Source organism: Sphaerodactylus townsendi, linkage group LG15 (genome assembly GCF_021028975.2).
Source record: "Sphaerodactylus townsendi isolate TG3544 linkage group LG15, MPM_Stown_v2.3, whole genome shotgun sequence".
Classification (NCBI taxonomy): Eukaryota; Metazoa; Chordata; class Lepidosauria; order Squamata; family Sphaerodactylidae; genus Sphaerodactylus; species Sphaerodactylus townsendi.
This window is the reverse complement of record NC_059439.1, coordinates 6415982-6433579: the sequence shown is the minus strand read 5'-3', so window position 1 is coordinate 6433579 and position 17598 is coordinate 6415982. Positions and strand designations below refer to the sequence as shown.

The window sequence follows — 17598 nt, the reverse complement described above, 5'->3', positions numbered from 1 at the left end:
TCAATATTTTATTATAGGGTTGAGAGTTATGAGTTGAGGGGAGGGAAATGGAGATGTAGGGGGTGTAGTCCGGGAAGGGTGAGGTTTGGGGAGGAGCTTCAAAGGGAGGGGGTAATGCCGTAACAGTCCACCTTCCAAAGTGGTCACTTTCTCCAGTTGAACTGACCTGTATCGCCTGGAAACCAGTTGTCATTTGAGAAGATCTCCAGTGACCACCTGGAGTCTAGCAATCCTAATTTAGTACTGTCATAGACCAGCAGAAATAAATACATCAGCAGTGTAGTTATGAGAACACACAAACACACACACAATTCCATTACATATATATTTTTTAAAAAACAATATGTGACTGATTGTGGTGGGTTTTCCGGGCTGTGTGGCCGTGGTCTGGTTGATCTTGTTCCTAACGTTTCGCCTGCATCTGTGGCTGGCATCTTCAGAGGTGTATCACAGAGAGAAGTGTTTAAGTCTGAAAAAGTGTACACTTCTGTAAAAGTGTACACTGTTGATTAGCTATTGGCCAGTCAGGTAGCCATTGCTTACATGTTAGTGAGCACGTGCATCAGAAGTTATAAAGTTAACTTGTTTTCTTTGTTCCAGCAGAGCAAGATGTAAATCTTAAGTGTATAGCTAGCACTGTAAATATAAAACTGAGCAGTACAGCATTTATTTGTTTTCTTTCGATGTAACCCTACCATTTAAGCTAGTAAAGTTTTATATAAAGCAACGCAAAATATCTCTGGCTCTCTTTGCTACGCAAAATATCTCTGGCTCTCTTTGCTGCTTCCGTATCTCTGTTAATTAAGTATCTCTTTTTACATATGCCTACACTGCCTCTTGCCTTACGGGCTTGTCAGAGACATCAAGAAATCCACAGCCGGGAATGGGAACAGATGGACGCCCTGGTCTGATCCAGTACAGCTCTTGTTATGTTTAGTGTGCCATGTTTATGGTTTGTTTCAACTGTTTCAGATTTCTGTAATCCCAATCTTGTGGCATTGTTCGTTAATGTCCCCTCTTGTCGATCATATTGACTTAAACTGTGCAGCCCGCCTGGTCTCTCAGTGGGAAAGGCAGACATGTAAATAAATAAATACAGTCCCGGTGAATGCACCTTTCTCCCTGTTATGGTTTTGGGGCTGGACTTTCATTCTTGCAGGACTGTGTACAGTTGCAGATAAATCTGGAGCAGATCCAAAAGGCATCCTTTCGTCTGGCTGTTGAGGGTTTTTTGGACTGTGTGACTGGGGTCTGGCAGTTTTTTTACAAAACATTAGGAGCAAACCCTACCAGACCACAGCCACACAGTCTGGAAAAAACACAACACCCAGTTGATTCCGGCCATGAGAGCCTTTGACAATACATTGTCTCTTCTTCCTTCCCAGGTGCGAGGTGGGATCTATAGCGCAAAACACACCCGAGGTGATCATTGATTTCTTTTCTCCCTCCTCCATGGAGGCAAATTTTTGCAACAGACAACCGAACCCAGCAAGGAACAATCCAATGGCAACGTCACTCAGGGCAAGGTCAACGTGCAACATAAACTTGGTATTTTGTGGAAAGTAACCCTCTGGAACTACCGGGCTAGTTCACAAAGAAACCTCAACAACCATCTAAAGAAGGCAGTCAATAGCAAGGCAGAGGTGTGTGTCTGTGTGTTCTCTGCTGCCCCCTGCTGGCTCTGACTCCCCGCTCCCCACCTCTCCGGTTCCCTGTTAATGCAATTGCTGTACCTTCCGGCTGACACAGGCCAGGCATTTCTCTCACGGTGTCGTCTGAGTCCTGAGCCTCTTCCTCGTCGTCCTCTTCATCTTCTTCATCTTCCTCGACATCCTCCGCATAGTCTTCTTCCATCCAGGAGCTGTTGGATTCCAAATGGCTCTGTGCTAAGCGCTGCATAGCTGTGATGCATTAAAAGAAAACAGATAAACACGGGAATACCCAGAGGGGTTTGAAGACACAGGACCGCCATTCCCCTAGCTTTGTATGCTTCCGGGCATTGGGCTAGTAGCTATGAAAGACCCTCACAATCATCAGAACCCCCAACTCTATCAGCAGTTTCATGCCAATCTCTACTTGTAGGGGAAAAATGTTTCTAGTCCTCCTGGCAGCTGGAAAGTTTCACTGAAATTCCACTGGTAGTATCTGCCATCAGTGGATAGCATGTGTAGGCCCAGTGAAGCCATATACGGTTCATGTCTTGAGTCTAGTTCATCATCATCTTAATGGCATAGTAAAACCAGAATAATGGCATAGTAAGACCAAAATAAATTAACAATTGAAGATAATATCACTCATTAAAGATAAAAAGGATAATAAAATATTCCTTGTAGGTAAAAGACATAATAAAAAGTAGTAATTACAAATTTTTAGAATGAATGGCCGTTTCCGCACGAAGGCGGAAATGGCCGGGTCGGCGTTTATGATGCCGACCCGACGACGCTGGGACCGTCCGCATGGACGGTCCTGGGAACAGCCGGGCAGCTGGCGCCACAGAGCGCCGGCGCCCGGCCGACCCGGCATGTCCCCGGGCCTCCGGCGCGTCGCCGAGGCCTGGGGAAACACCCCCCTGGCCCTGCGCGCCTGCTCCAGCGGCGCAGGGCAGGGGGGCGTGTCCCCAGGCCTCGGCGACACGCCAGAGGCCCGGGGACAAGGTGAGTGCTGGGTGGGCAGCGGCTTCACTGCGGCTGCCCACTGTTCGCTCGGCAGCGGCTTCACTGCGGCGTTTCCCCAAAAAGAGCGCTGGGAAGCGCTCTGGGGAAACGCCGGCTTCAGGCCGGGAGGGCGGCGCGAGGACAGCGCGGCTGCGTTGCAGCTGCGCCCCCCGTGCGAATGGCGGCCTGGAGACGGCGTTTTTACCGTCTCCAGGTCGCCATTCATTGCCCGTGCGGAAACGGCCAATGATAATAACGTGACAAAGAAACCTGGCCGTCATCTCTAACATATGTGTATCTTCATTGTTCAGTAGAAATACAGTCTTTTGCAAGTCGGATAAATAGTCAGTGCCCGCAAACAAGGGAAGTAATAGCTTGGCCCTAGCTATGCTGTAGACTGGACAATGATGCAATACATGCACTACAGACTCTTAGCAATTCATAGCGCAGATGCAATATGCAGAAGTTTTAGGGCCCTCTCCTGGCGTAGGGCTGAGGGTAGTACGTTGCATCTTGCAAGAGTTAATGCATGCCGAAGTTTAGGTTCAGGTTCAGCTAATAAAAATAAGTATTTGGCTGTTACAAAGGGACTAAAGGGAATCCCAAGGAAAAGTGGAGAACAAAACTTCTCAGCTTTACTCATTAGGGTCTGATGCTCCAAATCAAAAAGTCTTTTCCTAATAGTACGAACTATTTCTATGGGATGCAGCATACTTAGCGTCTCGAGAGATAAACCTAATTTGCAAATTTTGGTTTCAGTGCATGCCAACCAATTGTTAGTATGTACAACCAATCGTACCTGGGATGTGAGACTCATATTCTCCTGGTTGAAGCAAAGATGGATCCAGAATTTGAATGTTATACACCCTTGGGCAGCACATTGGAAACCCCTGGTTAAAATGTTGAACTAGGGTTGGGCAAAACCAGGTCCAACTCTCTGCTTGCCATGAAGCATCCTGGTTAAACTTGGGCCAGTCACTGTATCTCAGCCTCTCCTAACCTCACAAGGTTTTTGCTGTTTGGATAAAATGGATGCTGCCCTGAGATTCTTGGAGGAAAGTTAGGATAAAAATGTTGTATCTAGGTATTTAAGTCCCTGCAATGGCCAGAGGAGGTTCTCTAGGTGTCGCTTTAAAATATCCTTGAACTCTAATGAATCATAACGCAAGCAGAACGCAGCAAGGTTTGCATTACTCCCTCACCCGCATGAATTTCCACCTCCCCAAATGCAATTGCGTGAAGCATTTCTGTATTCTTCTCAAGATTAAGAAAAACCAGCTCTGCAGGGTAAAATCTCAGCAGAGCAAACAAACCCAGGAGGCGGAACAAAGGTCATTTGGGAATGCCCTGCGTAACACTTTCGGATTTGGTCTTTGCAGAACCGAAGACAGAACACCTGGGAGATGCTTTGCTTCCTTTGCTTTCAAATAAATTGGATGGATTTTCTTCTGAATTTTAAGGGTGCCAATGTACATTATGGAATGTAGGACATTTTATGGGTTCTTAAATGCTGGATGTTTTATGATGCTATATATTTCTTCCTTGTAAACCGCCCTGAGCCCTGTTTAGGGAAGGCTGGCCTGAAAGAAACATTAGGTTAGGCTAGATTAGCAAAGAAAGAAAGAAAGAAAGAAAGAAAGAAAGAGAGAGAGAGAGAGAGAGAGAGAGAGAGAGAGAGAGAGAGATGGAGAAAGCTGCTAGGATAACAGCTAATTTTCTGTTCCGATTTAATGTGGTTTAGATATAATGGCTTTAGGATTGTTCAGGTTAAAAAAATAGCAATGAATTGTTGGGAAGGTGGAGGAGGGATCCCTCCCAATTTGCCCCTTGCAACAGAAAAAAGGTTGAGTCCAGTGGCACTTTTAAGACCAACCAAGTTTTATTCTTGAGGTAAACCTTCATGTACACGGACACTTCTCCAGATACCCCATGCAGCGTGCACCAATTCTTCTCTTTAAGATCATGTAGTCTTCAGATGGGCCTGTCTATAACATTATCTTCTCTGTGTCCTCCAAGTGCAGTCTGGGAGTTCTTTGATTGAATTTTGAGGTGCTCAGAGATTAGAGAAAAGAGCCTTAATGCCCACCCAAGGTGGCTATTCAATTATTATAGTTTTAGTGATCCAGCTGTGTTTAACAGGAGATCACAGTATGCTTAACTCTTACAATATACTGCAGTCCTAAACAGTCTAAGCCTCTTCAGGATTGCACAGATAGTCGTTATTGTATATTAATACAGCAAGGTACAAACTTTCCAGCTTTGGTAGGAATGACTGGAAACCCAGATTTCTGAGGGTATGCGTTTACATGCACTGAAACCAAAATACACACATGTGCTCCTTTCGTACAAAATTGCATCTGCTCGTACTGGGAGAGTTGTAACAATCATTTATGCACCATGCAGTATTTACTTATGCACAATTAGATGCCATTGTGTGAGTTTGGAACACTCAAAATCATAGCAACTGAACAGGGCTTTAGGAGAGCTGGAAAATGAGATTGCCAACTCTGTGGTAGAAACTTCCTTGATTTAAGGGTGGCGCCTGGGGGAAGGGGACAGATTTTAAAGAGAGAGATTGGAAGAGACGTGCTGGCATATAGTCCACTTGACAAAGCAACCGTTTTCTCCAGGGGAACTGATGTCTGCCCGCTCAAGATCAGTAGCAAATCCAAGAAAACTCCAGGCCCCACCTGGAGGTTAGCATCTCTAGCTAGAAACCCTCTTTATAGATTTCAAGCAGAAGTAGAGACCCACCCACCCACTCAAATTCTGGCCAGTTATTTTGAATGAGCACATGAATTGAAATCAGAATTGGTCAGTGTTTTACCGCAACGTTCTTTGCAGGGTGAAAAAGCACCCCCTCCCTTTCCTTGATTTTTCAGCTCCACTTGCCAAAATTGCTTTCCGGTTGATTGACTGGACCCTGCCCTTCAACACAATGGCGTTTAGTGATGTTATCTCATAAGCATGCTGGTAACTAATCAGGGTTGTCTATTTGAGGACTGGGTTTAGGAACGGAAGGGATCTCAGTGGGGGACAGTGCCACCGATCCACTAGGACAGGGGTAGGGAACCTGCGGCTCTCCAGATGTTCAGGAACTACAATTCCCATCAGCCTCTGTCAGCATGGCCAATTGGCCATGCTGGTAGGGGCTGATGGGAATTGTAGTTCCTGAACATCTGGAGAGCCGCAGGTTCCCTACCCCTGCACTAGGAGGACCAATTTCTGTAGTTTGAAGATCAGTCGTAATTCCAGGAGACTCTACCTGGAGGTTGGCAACCCCATGATTGAACCAGGAAGGAGAACCTGTCGATCTGCCTGGCACATTTTCATCCCGCGCATCCTGCAAAGAACTCAGGGCAGCACTCATTTTCTCCTCCCTAAATTTTATCCTCACAACAACCCTGTGAGGTAGGAGAAACTGAGAGAAAGGTTGCCTAACCAGTTCCATGGCAAGAGCTGGAATTTGAATCTGAGCCTCCCAAATTCTAGTCTGATGTCCTAATCTGTACAGTACACAGTGGTGTAGAAGAAGCCTTTCAGGAAAGCAGTAGGACAGATTTTTAAAAAGAAAATATTTGCAAAATCAAGAGTGTAAGCAATATTTCTATCCCCCATCCAAATTGATCTTTTTTTACCCTACCACCAATGTAAAATCTAGTTCTCCAGGTAGATCAGTGGCATAGCACCCAGGGGGAGGGGGGCATCTTGCACCAGGCTTGTGCCAGTGCAGGGGCATGGCGGGGGCTTTTGGGGTGGGGTGGGAGGGTGGCAGGGCCACAGGGCACACAAATGCCCCGGGTGCAGTTCCCCCTCTGAGGCAGGAACTGAACCAGTCTCTCCGGCCCTTTACGCTTGCACTACTTATCCCATGGATGTTTGCTTCACAGTGAGTTTTCCCCACAGGTTTTTGTTTACACAGGGATTCCCCTTCACATAATATCCTTAGCTGAGCAAAACCACCATTTTGCTCACCCACCGCTTCCATGCTCTTTCTGTGCAGCCTCCATTTGGGGAAGTTGCCTGCCGTCCCTACTTTTTGGGTGTTGTTTCTGATCCAGAGTTACTTTACTAAATCATGTCAACTTCATCTCAGTTTCATCTTCAGTGGTAAAATAAAAAAACCAAAAAGTCTTTCTGATCATTCTGAAATAGTGGCCCCAAGAAACAGCTGTTGTGTGGGTGGGAGAAAGCTGGGAGGAGTGAGAAAACCCTAAGAAATCTTAATGCATATGGAACTTCTTTGCTTTCCCTGCAAGGAGAGAGGAAAAGTCAAACTTAGAGAGCGTTCGGAAACTGCGGAGATTCTCTAATTTTACAGCATGGTGAGTTCCGAAAAGGGAAAAACCGATGCTTTACCAAGAATCCGACCCAAAGGGACTGCATGCTCAATTCAGAGGATACCACAAGTGTGTAAATTGCCTCAAGCTAATCCATCTCACAGGATTGCTATGAAGATAAAGTGGGGACAAGGGAATCATGCATGCTTGTCCGAGCTCTTTAGAGGAAGAGGATGTTAAAAAGGGATTGCATAGATAGGAGAAGTCGCCAAGGGATCTTGCTTCCTGGCAATAGATTTATTTTAAAATATAATGTCTGCCTGACTATTTAGCAACCCTAGCGAAAAGAGGGTGGAGTATGGGGAAGGAAAAGACCCCAGCAGTAGAGGGAGAATACTCAGATGTTCATGGACTATAATCCATCAGCCCCTGCCACCATGGCCAATTGGCCATTCTGGCAGGGACTGATGGGAATTGTAGTCCATGAACATCTGGAGAGCCGCATGTTGCAGACCCCTGGTATAGAGCCATAAAGTCCACCTTCCTAAGAAGCCATTTTCTACTGGGGAACTGAGCTCTGTAGTCTGAAGATCAGTTGTTACCTCAGGAGATCTTCAGTCATCACCTGGAAACTGACAACCCCAACTTTAGCCACGCCCTCCCTCTGGCCAAAAGGATACAGCTCTTCCAAGGCATCCCTCTCACTTTGCCCCTGGCAACACAAAAAAGTTTGAGTCCAGTGGTGCTTTCCCTGCAGCCAAGCAGGATTTTCACGTACGTGGTGCAGATTGTTAGCATTGTATAGCCGACAGCTTCACTCTTGTCAACGGAATATTAACAAACATTCGGGGTCATGACCCAGGAGAGCCCACACCTGCAAGGTTTTTAACTGATCAGAAGGCTTTGTGCAATCACTGCATTTCTAAACATCCACATCCCACCCAGTGCTTAGGAGGGGTGACCAGGATATTAACAGAAGTTTCTTCACAAAAAAAAAAAAAAAGTAAACAGACCAGCGGCACTGAAAAAGCACAAGGCAGGAACTTTCTCACACTCCCAGAAATGAGACCAGTGAAAAAAATTGTTTCCTTGTTCATCAGACTTGGCAGTGACCTAGTCCTTAGCGAGGAATGTAATTCGCCTGGTTTGAGAAAGAGAAACATCAGCCTTCCGGGCGAAAGAGAGACAATATCTTCATTGTTGATGGAGAGATTTGCCTGGGTTAGCATTTGTCAATTTCTTTTTCCAATACCCTCTGGTCTCTTTGTCAACATGTTGCTCTGCTCAAGCCCTGCTTGTGTTGATTCAACCAAAGGTTAAAGGTTTGTTTAACCAATGATTAAATAACTCCGCTTTAAATGGCATTATTTGCTACCTCTTGCCCACCCCACCTCTGAGACTTTCCAGACTGGGAGGAAGAGGAAATTGAAATAAGTTTGCACATATGTTTGAGTGTAGTGAGAAGCAATTGGTCGCCAGCAAAGTCACTGTCAGGCTCTTGAAAAGGCATGCTGGTGCTGTTCCTTGGCTCCATCATCAACCAAAAGGGGGACTGCAACCAGGGAATCAGAAGAAGGTTGAGGCTGAGAAGAGCAACCATGAAGGAGCTAGAAAATATCCTTAAGCCTCACTGGTGACCAAGATCCAGTTAATTCATGCCATATTATTCCTCATTCCTATGTAGATGTGTGAAAGTTGGACAGTGAAGAAAGCTGAAGAAGAAGAGTTTGGATTTATATCCCACCTTTCTCTCCTGTAAAGAGACTCAAAGGGGCTTACAATCTCCTTGCCCTTCTCCCCTCACAACAAACACCCTGTGAGGTAGGTGGGGCTGAGAGAGCTCCGAAGAACTGTGACTAGCCCAAGGTCACCCAGCTGACTTGTGGGAGTGCACAAGCTAATCTGAGTGCACAGGCTAGTCTGAGGTAGGAAGCAGATTCCTTTGAAATGTGGCATTGGAAAAGATACCGTGGACAGCCAAAAAGGCAAATCAGTGGGTGGTAGATCAAATCAAGTCTGAACTCTCCCTAGAAGTTAAAATGACTAAACTAAGACTATTGTACTTTGGTCACATGACAAGACGACTCACTGGAAAAGAAAACCATGCTAGGAAAGGCAGCAGAAAAGGAGGAAGACCCAACATGACATGGATGGATTGACTCTAAAGGAAGCCACGACTTTCAGTCTGCAAGACTTGAGCAAGGTTGTTAATGATGGGACATTTGGGAGGACATAAATTCATAGGGTCGCCATAGGTTGGAAGTAATGTGATGTCACTTAACACACACAGGTTTGCTATGTAGTGATGTGGAAAGTACAATGGAGTTGGATTGTCGAAGGCTTTCATGGCTGGAATCACTAGGATGTTGTGGGTTTTTCGGGTGTATGGTCGTGTTCCAGTAGTATTTTCTTCTGACGTTTTGCCTGCATCTGTGGCTGGCATCTTCACTGATGCAGGTGAAATGTCAGGAGAAAATGCTACTGGAACACGGTCATGCAACCCGGAAAACCCACAACAGCCTACAATGGAGTTCCCTACATTGTACAACTGTGAAAGATACAGTTCTCCTTTGCCTCTGGTCAGCCGGAGCACCAACCATTTTTAATTTTCTGGATAAGGAACTTAACTGCAATGCTGAACTTCGTTGCTTTTTTTTTTCTTTTGGTTATCCCAAACTGAACAATCTAGATCGGAAATGGGAAGAGCACCGGCTGCATTAAAAATAGTACTGAACTATTTTTTAAGCCTCTACTGCTCATCTCTCCCACCAGGATTCTATTAGCTGAAGGCTTCACCTTTTACTTTATTTATTTAATTCAGTAAATGCAGATGCCGCCTCTCTAACCAACGGCTCCAGGCCGCTTCCAAAAATAACGCCAAACAATTGAAATGCCATTAAAGGAAAGTAACCAAAATAAAACTAACTCAAGTGGCAAAGAAATCCAGGACCCCATCAAAGCAGGAGCACTCGAGAGCACCATAAAAAGGTAAAAAAGCAGGACAGAACAAGGCAGAAAGCAGGATAAAGACGTGGTACTAAAATAGTGGGGTATAAGATTCAGTGAAAAGGCCGGACAAATAAGGATATCTTGACTTTGGCACCAGAATGGTAACAGCATTGCCAAGAAGACTGAACATTCATGTGCTCTCGATATTCCTTATTTCCTGGACAATTTTCAGTTCTTGTCAGATTGTTTGAGGAGGGGGTTGTTTTCTTTTCGTGTCTTTGGATCACACGATCTTATTTGTCTGGGGTCTCTCTTGCCTGTGCAAAATCCTGTTTTGTGGCTTTTGCTATCTGCACAGGGGCCATCCAGCTGCCCAGATATTAGATACAGTGACGACCACCCAGTTTTTACAGACTTGTATTAGATTAACTTGGAGAACCAATGTCTGTTGAATGTTTAAGTGCAGCTAAGGGGGCACAGCCTCGGCAGGAAAAAAATATTTATAATATGCCTGCATCCATGTCTCAATCCTAGCAGTTCTTGGAGATCACCCATCCAAATTCTAACCAGGGCCAACCGTACTTAGCTTCCAAGGAGAACAAGCTAGTCTGGGGCCATCAAAGTCAGGACATGAATAGAAATTAGCATATGCAAATGTTGCCCTGTTTTTGAAGACTCTTGTTGGGTCATCCTTATCTGGGAGTCTAGAATTCTTAAGGGTCAGCAGCACTCCCAGAATTCTCTGCGTATTACTTTTCAGAAAAGCGATTTCGCTCAGCTTTTCCCAGCAGTGCCAGAAGGTCAAGATGGCTTCGGGCCAGCAGTCACCTTGTAAACTGGAAAAAAAATATATTCTACACAAAATATTTCTATTTCTGTTTTGGTACAAAAATGGTGTGTGGGAGGGGGATGCTTTGAGTTTATGAAGGACAGACTTCTTTGTGGAGGGGCAGGGAACTTTCCCCTGAATCTACTGAGAGCAAAAGAAAAAAAATTGTTTAGCCACAAAGTTTATTATCCCTGTTAAAGTGGAAGTTTCCTCGCTGTTTCTGCACTCTGAAGGTCACCAATTAAAAAAGAAGGGGGAAAAAACCCTGTTTAATGAAATGTTTAGAAAGTTGGAGGATGAGGAGAAATCCTGGTTTTGGCACAGAGTGGAAGTTAAGACTCATTTCAGAAGATTCCAGACTAAGGGAAAACCTTTGCAACCGCAGCTTTACGGCATATAGGCCTGCTGGCCCAGGGTGGCTGGAGATTGTAAAGGATTCCATGGTGTTGATGGTGAAGTAACCTGAGTGTACCCGCACAGTCCGGCTGCATGGGCCAGCTGCATCGGGCGGAGACTTTATCTCTTTGCTGAGATGAGTAGACCTCGCTCCCATGGGAAGCAGGAAGGGGGATGGGGTGAATGGTGTTATAACCTGTGCTTCTGGCGGGAAGTGTCATTCCTGCCACTACGTGTAATGCGGAGTTTAAGATGTCTTTAATAAACGGACTTTTACATCCAAAAAGCCTTTTATTTCTGCTTCTATGGAATTCCTTACAGAGATCCTCCAGAATTACAACCGGACTCCAGATGACAGTTTGCCAGGAGAAAATGGAAGCTCTGGAGTGTGGGCTCTAGGACAATGCAACCTGCTGAGGTCTCTGTCCTCCCCAGTTTCTGCCCCCTAGGCTCCAGGTGTTTCCCAATCTGAATCTGGCAGCTTACCCCCATCCTCTGCCAGTGGCTGCAGGACTCCGGGCAACCCTATTCTGTTAGCTGATGAAAAAAGGGACTAATAGCCATGCCAAAGTTAAGTGTCCAGGTGCCTCTGTCTCAAACCCCAGACTGTGGTTGAATGTCCTCCTTTCCCCTGCCAAAGAAACTCTCCGCCGATGCCATTACTAGTACTCTCTGTACTAGTATTTCATTCTAGAACATTCTCAAACAAGTCATGTGACTTGGTCGAGGTTATGATAAAGGCAGCGATGCACAACAAGAAATACATGCTTTCCAATCACGTACCACTGTACAGTTCAAATTTTCAGTCTCCCAGCAGCTTAAAATGAAACAGAATTTGTGAATTTGGACTTTAGCAGGGAGAAGAGGGCTGTTTAACCTTCCTCCTCTTTTCATCTTCCCTTTGGAAACCAGCCTCCCAGTGGTGTAGCACCCATGGGGACACGTGTGGTCACATGTCCCAGGCAGAGGCCATTTGGGTCACATGGGCGCGAAAAATTGCCCCCCACCCCTCCTCCCTCTCCCCACTGTGCCCCATCCAGGGGCTCCCAGCCAGGCCCAGCCAAGGGGAAGGCTCAGCCAGCACACCCAGGGCTGGGAGCGGCGTGGCCAGTGCTGCGGAGGGCGCGCTGGCCAGGGGGAGGGCCTTACCATTTGGGCGCGCCAGGCAGGAAGGTGGCAGTGGGGCCAGCCTCTCCCCGGCCAGCGCGCCCTCTGCAGACCCAGCCACGCTGCTCCTGGGTCAGAGGGGGGTGCCGTGTGGGGGACTGATTTTGCCCCGCTGGCTCAGGTAAGTGCGGCGCAGGGGGGCGTAGTTACCATGGGGTGCAGAGGGGCGTAACTACATGGGACACAGTAGGTGTAACTACCACAGGGCGCGGGGGGGGGACAATTTTGCTCCAGGCACAATTTCCCCCCCGCTACGTGTCTGCAGCCTCCCCAAGTTGTATTTTTTCCTACAGGCAAAAGATACCACTCATGACACCATGAAGATTCTCCTCCCCGGATTTTATACAAAAGAGAGCACCTTTTAAAGCAACAGATATGAAGCCCTGTGAAAAGGGGTAGGCATGATGTGTGGGAAGGCAAAGTGCCAACTCCCCCTCAGAAGATCAAGTACTGTGGGGGGTGGGGGGGGAAGAATTGCAGAAAGACAGGTGTGAACCATGTAGCTGCGAGGGAGAGGCGGGATGGCAGCAGGGGATGATGGGAAATGGATGAGGGCTGACTTCCATCGGCAAAGGAGCCAAGGAGTATTTGTGTCAGGGAAGGAAAGGGTTGTCTTTCTTTTCCTGACGCAAATACTCCATGGCTTCTTTGCTGGTCGATGATCATCAGTGTGGAAAGGGCGAGGGACTATTCTCACATTCGTTATGAGACACAGAACGATTCTAGTGACAGATGATGTGCTCCTCTCTTTTGATTGGATGGCTAATGCAGGGGTGTCCAACTCTGGCACCCCAGATGTTCACGGACTACGATTCCCATAAGTCCCTGCTTATTCCTTTTCCAGACTCTTGCCTGCTCCACACTGCCTTTCTCCTTGTGCCTGTTCACCCATCTGATTTTAATTTCACTCCTTCTTTGTACCTGCTTCAGATCCAATTCATTCTTTTGGGTGGCCCAAAGTGGGTGCAAGTCTCCCAACAGCACCCTCACCAGGACCTTCTACAAGGCACCCCGTTCCCCCACCCTCAAGAAAATAGTTCCAGGTGGAAGGTAGGACAGAGCTGAGAATCCTGCTGGCGGCCAATCCCCGCTTTCCCGTGGGCTGCCTTCTGCAGTAATAATTGGCAACCTTCATCACACAAACAGCAGATTGTGGAAATGCACACAGCGGCAAAAGGAGGGTTTTTGTTGTCAAACACGTTCTGGGTTGCAGCCACCTTGGCGCTTCCAACCTCCATTGGGGGGGAGAAGCTCCTGATTGTCACGGGGAGGAAACAGGGGGATCGGGCTGACGCTGGTGCTAAATTTGGAAGGTACTTGCAGGCACTGCGTGCGAGTCCACACACACATATATGCACACAAGTCGCACCGTGCTGCTGTCACTCATCTCTACCTGGCATTACGTCAAAATCATAAACATAGATGTAGTTGGAGAGAGGAGGAGTAAGAAGTGACTATTTGAAACTGAGAGAGAGAGAGAGTCAGAAGAAACCAACAAAGACCCAGTGTGGTAGAGCTTTTTTGGCTCTGGCCACAGTCTGGTAGGACTTATTCGCCCTTTCAAGCGAGAACTGGGCCACGCAGGACTTATTACAGTTTCGCAGGACCTGTAAGGTGAAGATGTTCTGACAGGCCTATGGTTGAGATTAGCAACAGTTTCCAACTATACTTTTTTCAACATTAAGAAGACAGAGCAGTCACACATTCTTCGGGTAAATAAATGAGTGTTCCTCCATTACGTAAAGAAGATTCGATTCTCTTTGCGTTAGAATCATATTGAAGCACTGGTCCCGCCCAAACCATTATTCTTATTTGCAATGTTCAACATGGCGCTTTCATGAAAGAGCATATACAGAGCTGCGGACAGCTATCAGCGTTGCTTTTTAAAGGCGCTCGCTTTATTTTGTAAGGGGTCCCATGCTGCTGCAGGAAACACAATGGTGGGCACAACTGTAGAAAGGCAAACAAATTGCTGCTGATAGCCATCCTGAGTGCTCCAAATGCTCTTTTCTCAAAGTGTTGTGCTTTTAACATTGCAACAGATAGTGGACAAAACTGACACTTCAATACGATTCTATAACCTTAAAACAAAAATTGGACGGGGGCGGGGAGCCCTGGTGGAGCATTCATGCCCAAAAAAGGTCCTGAAGATATGGTGTATTCATTCCCACATCTCCTGTCTTCTTTATGTTTTAAAAAAGGTATAGCCAGCCTCCCCCTTCACCCCTTTCTCTCTCTCCTTTCCCCTCTACCTTCCCCCCTCCCCATTTTATATGGTACTTGGGTGCCCTGGTTTATAGGGAGGTTTGTTTTTGGTCTGATCTTGAGAAGGTTCATATTCCCCTTGGATATGATTTGAATGGCACTGGAATGTTGATTACAATTTTATTGTGGTTGGGTTTAATGTTTTATGATGAGGACTGTTGTCGTTGCTCTGTTCCCAAATGCGGGAAGGCAGCCTATGAGCCAAAAGATGCCCGAAGGACGTTAGATTGGCCTTGACCAGAGCCAGGCCTTTCTCTGCCCTGGCTCCAGCCCAGTGGAACTCTCTGTCAGGTGTCCTGTGGGACCTTAAACAGTTCTGCAGGGCCTGCAAGACAGAGATGTTCCACCAGACCTTTGGCTGAGGCGTCTCTCCCTGTTGCCTCGAATTCATCTGCTGGCCTCCCAACTCACAACCATATGTACTATTTATGTACAATGTTACCTCGGTTATCCTTGACTTCGGTTTTCATTGGTTTCGGGTTTTGTCGACCTTTTCTGGGCAAAATTTGTCTCGGTTTTCGTTGATTGCCTCGGTTTTCGTCCTCAAACCCAGAAAAAGTTTGCCCAGAAAAAAGTCCATGAAAACCAAACTAAACAAAAGTCCACAAAACCCTAGTCTATTGAGGTACTCCTTATTTGGGCAGTGACTCCCCGTGATGTCACTGCCCAAATAAGGAGCTCCCTCTGCCTCCCAGCTGGGGTTTGAGGAAGCCAATTAATCCTTTCCAGGCACTTTTTGGAGTGCCTCAAATGGATTAATTGGATTTACATTGATTCCTATGAGAATCCCCTTCGGGGATGGGGCGGTATAAAAGTCCAAACAATAAATAAATAAATAAATAAATAAATAAATAAAAATGGTGCCTCGGTTTTCGTCAATTTCGGTTTTCGTCGATTCCTTTCGGATGAATTATCAACTAAAACCGAGATACCACTGTATTCTTATTGATTGTGATGCTAACCCCTTTGGTTTCAGTTCTATTATGGTAATCTGGAATTTGCCCTGTTACCATCTTGGGGTTATGGTTTGAGTTAAATTATTTGTAATGCTATGTTTTAAACTCTGTAAGCCACTCCAAGCTTGACCTTGGTTGGGGAAGGTCGGAGACAAATTCAATAAAATAAAATATAAATAAATAGTATGGCAGCTAGATTGCTGAATGAGGATCTGGGAGACCTTTCATTTGCAAATCCAGAAATGTACCAGTAGCCATTGCAAATATAAACATAATGTATGTGTGTTTTCCTAGTTAATGTTTTCCTAGTTAAATCAATCTAGCTGCAGCATTTTGTGCCAGCTGCCATTTCCAAAACATCTTCATGGGTAGCTCCACAAAAATAGATATGGCGGTAGTCTAGCCTAGAGGTCACTGGGACACAACGGATCTCAGCAAGATCTCTTTCTCACTACAGATGCTTCATCAGCACCCCAGTTGTGTTGTGTGGCCCAGAAGCCATCTATCAGAACTATGGCTGGGTCTCTGTTTCATCTCCTACATGTTGGAGTTGCACTGAATGGCCAGCTGGCAGTCACCACAACAAGACAGAAGAAGAAGAATGGTTTAGATTGATTCCCTGTCCTTTTCTCCTGTAAGGAGTCTCCAAGCAGCTTATAAACTCCTTTCACTTCCTCTCCTCACAACAAACACCTCATGAGGGAGGTGGGAATGAGAGACTTCGGAGAGAATTGCGATTGGCAATTGCAATTGGTCACCCAGCAGGGAAGTAGGAGTTGGGAAAAAAAATCTGGTTGGGAAACAAATGTAACCAGACAAGAGACCACCACTCACGTGGAAGAGTGGGGAATCAAACCTGGTTCTTCAGATGATCCACTGCTCTTAACCCCTATACTAGTGGTGGCAAACCTATGGCACGCTGCCAGAGGTGGCACTCAGAGCACTCTTTGTGGGCATGTGTACCGTCACACCAGTTTGGGCACTTGGCAGTGGCATAGCATCAAGGGGGCGAAGGGGGCACGATGCACTGGACGTGTGCCCCTGTGGGGGCATGGCGAGGGCATTCCGGGGTCGTAGTGGGGGTGTTTCGGGGCATTCTGGGGGCGTTCCAGGGACGCAGGGGCATGGCAGGGATGCAGGGCACATGCGTGCCCCAGGCGCAGTTTCCCTTTGCTCCACCCCTGGCACCCGGTCTCTAAAAGGTTTGCCATCAGTGCCCTACACCATGCTGGCTCTCAGCAGCTTTGTACTCTTGGCAGCTGTATCATACAGCCAAGTCTCAGTGATGTTTGCCAGCTCACCTTCCTTGGCCAGGACCAAACAGGTTTGTTATTGTTTTCATGAGGACAGATCCAACATAAAACAGCACCAGTTCTAGGGAAGATAGGAAACTGCTTTGACCTCCATCGTTTCCCAAGATTAGATGAAGGACTGGACTTTGGGACTGGCGCCCAGTTGCCAGTCCCTCCTTCTCTTTAGATAGTTTGTACAAAGGGAACGGATCTGTATTTTGTCTTTGTGCTTCAGTTAATCTCCTTGTTTCCAATTCCAATTCCAAAGCCTTTATTGGCATTATAAACTACAGAGTTAGTAGAAAAGTAGAAAAGAGGCATTTATCTACTAACTGAGACATTAAAACATTAAAATGCATTAAAACATTAAATACATTAAATACATTAAAACAATGTTAAACGTTCACAACCACGCCTTGTAAACCGCACACATATAAATTAATTAACCATTACTACTATGTAGACAATGATTGCGCCTGACCAAATAGTGCCTCAAAAAACTTGCAACATTCTCACATAAGATCACAGGGACCCATTGAGTAGAAAGTTCATCACAGATGGTAACCTGACAGCTGCTGGAGCTTCTACCAATGGACAGATGTACATGGGAGCGTATAGGACTTCAGAGTATTGACACCTAATAGTACATGTTGAGTCATTCTCAACGTAAAATGTTACATTGACATAACCTTGATCGGACAACTCCCAAGGCCTGTGGGAGCAGCTTTTCCCTCCCAAGTAACATTCTCAGTTTCTCTCGCTCAACTAAAAAAATGATTTAATTTCATTATGAATTTGGATGGCAGACAT

The 17598-nt window shown here is 46.2% G+C and overlaps 1 protein-coding gene across 2 annotated transcripts in view; it reads right to left on the bottom strand.

The window, feature by feature from the left end:
- Positions 1 to 17598, bottom strand: part of PPP1R1B (protein phosphatase 1 regulatory inhibitor subunit 1B) — a 61405-nt gene that overhangs the window by 10628 nt on the left and 33179 nt on the right. For both annotated transcript variants that reach the window (XM_048518211.1, XM_048518210.1), the window contains exon 5: positions 1734 to 1901. In XM_048518211.1, coding sequence (XP_048374168.1) covers positions 1734 to 1901 — 168 coding nt within the window. The remainder of the gene's footprint in view (positions 1 to 1733; positions 1902 to 17598) is intronic.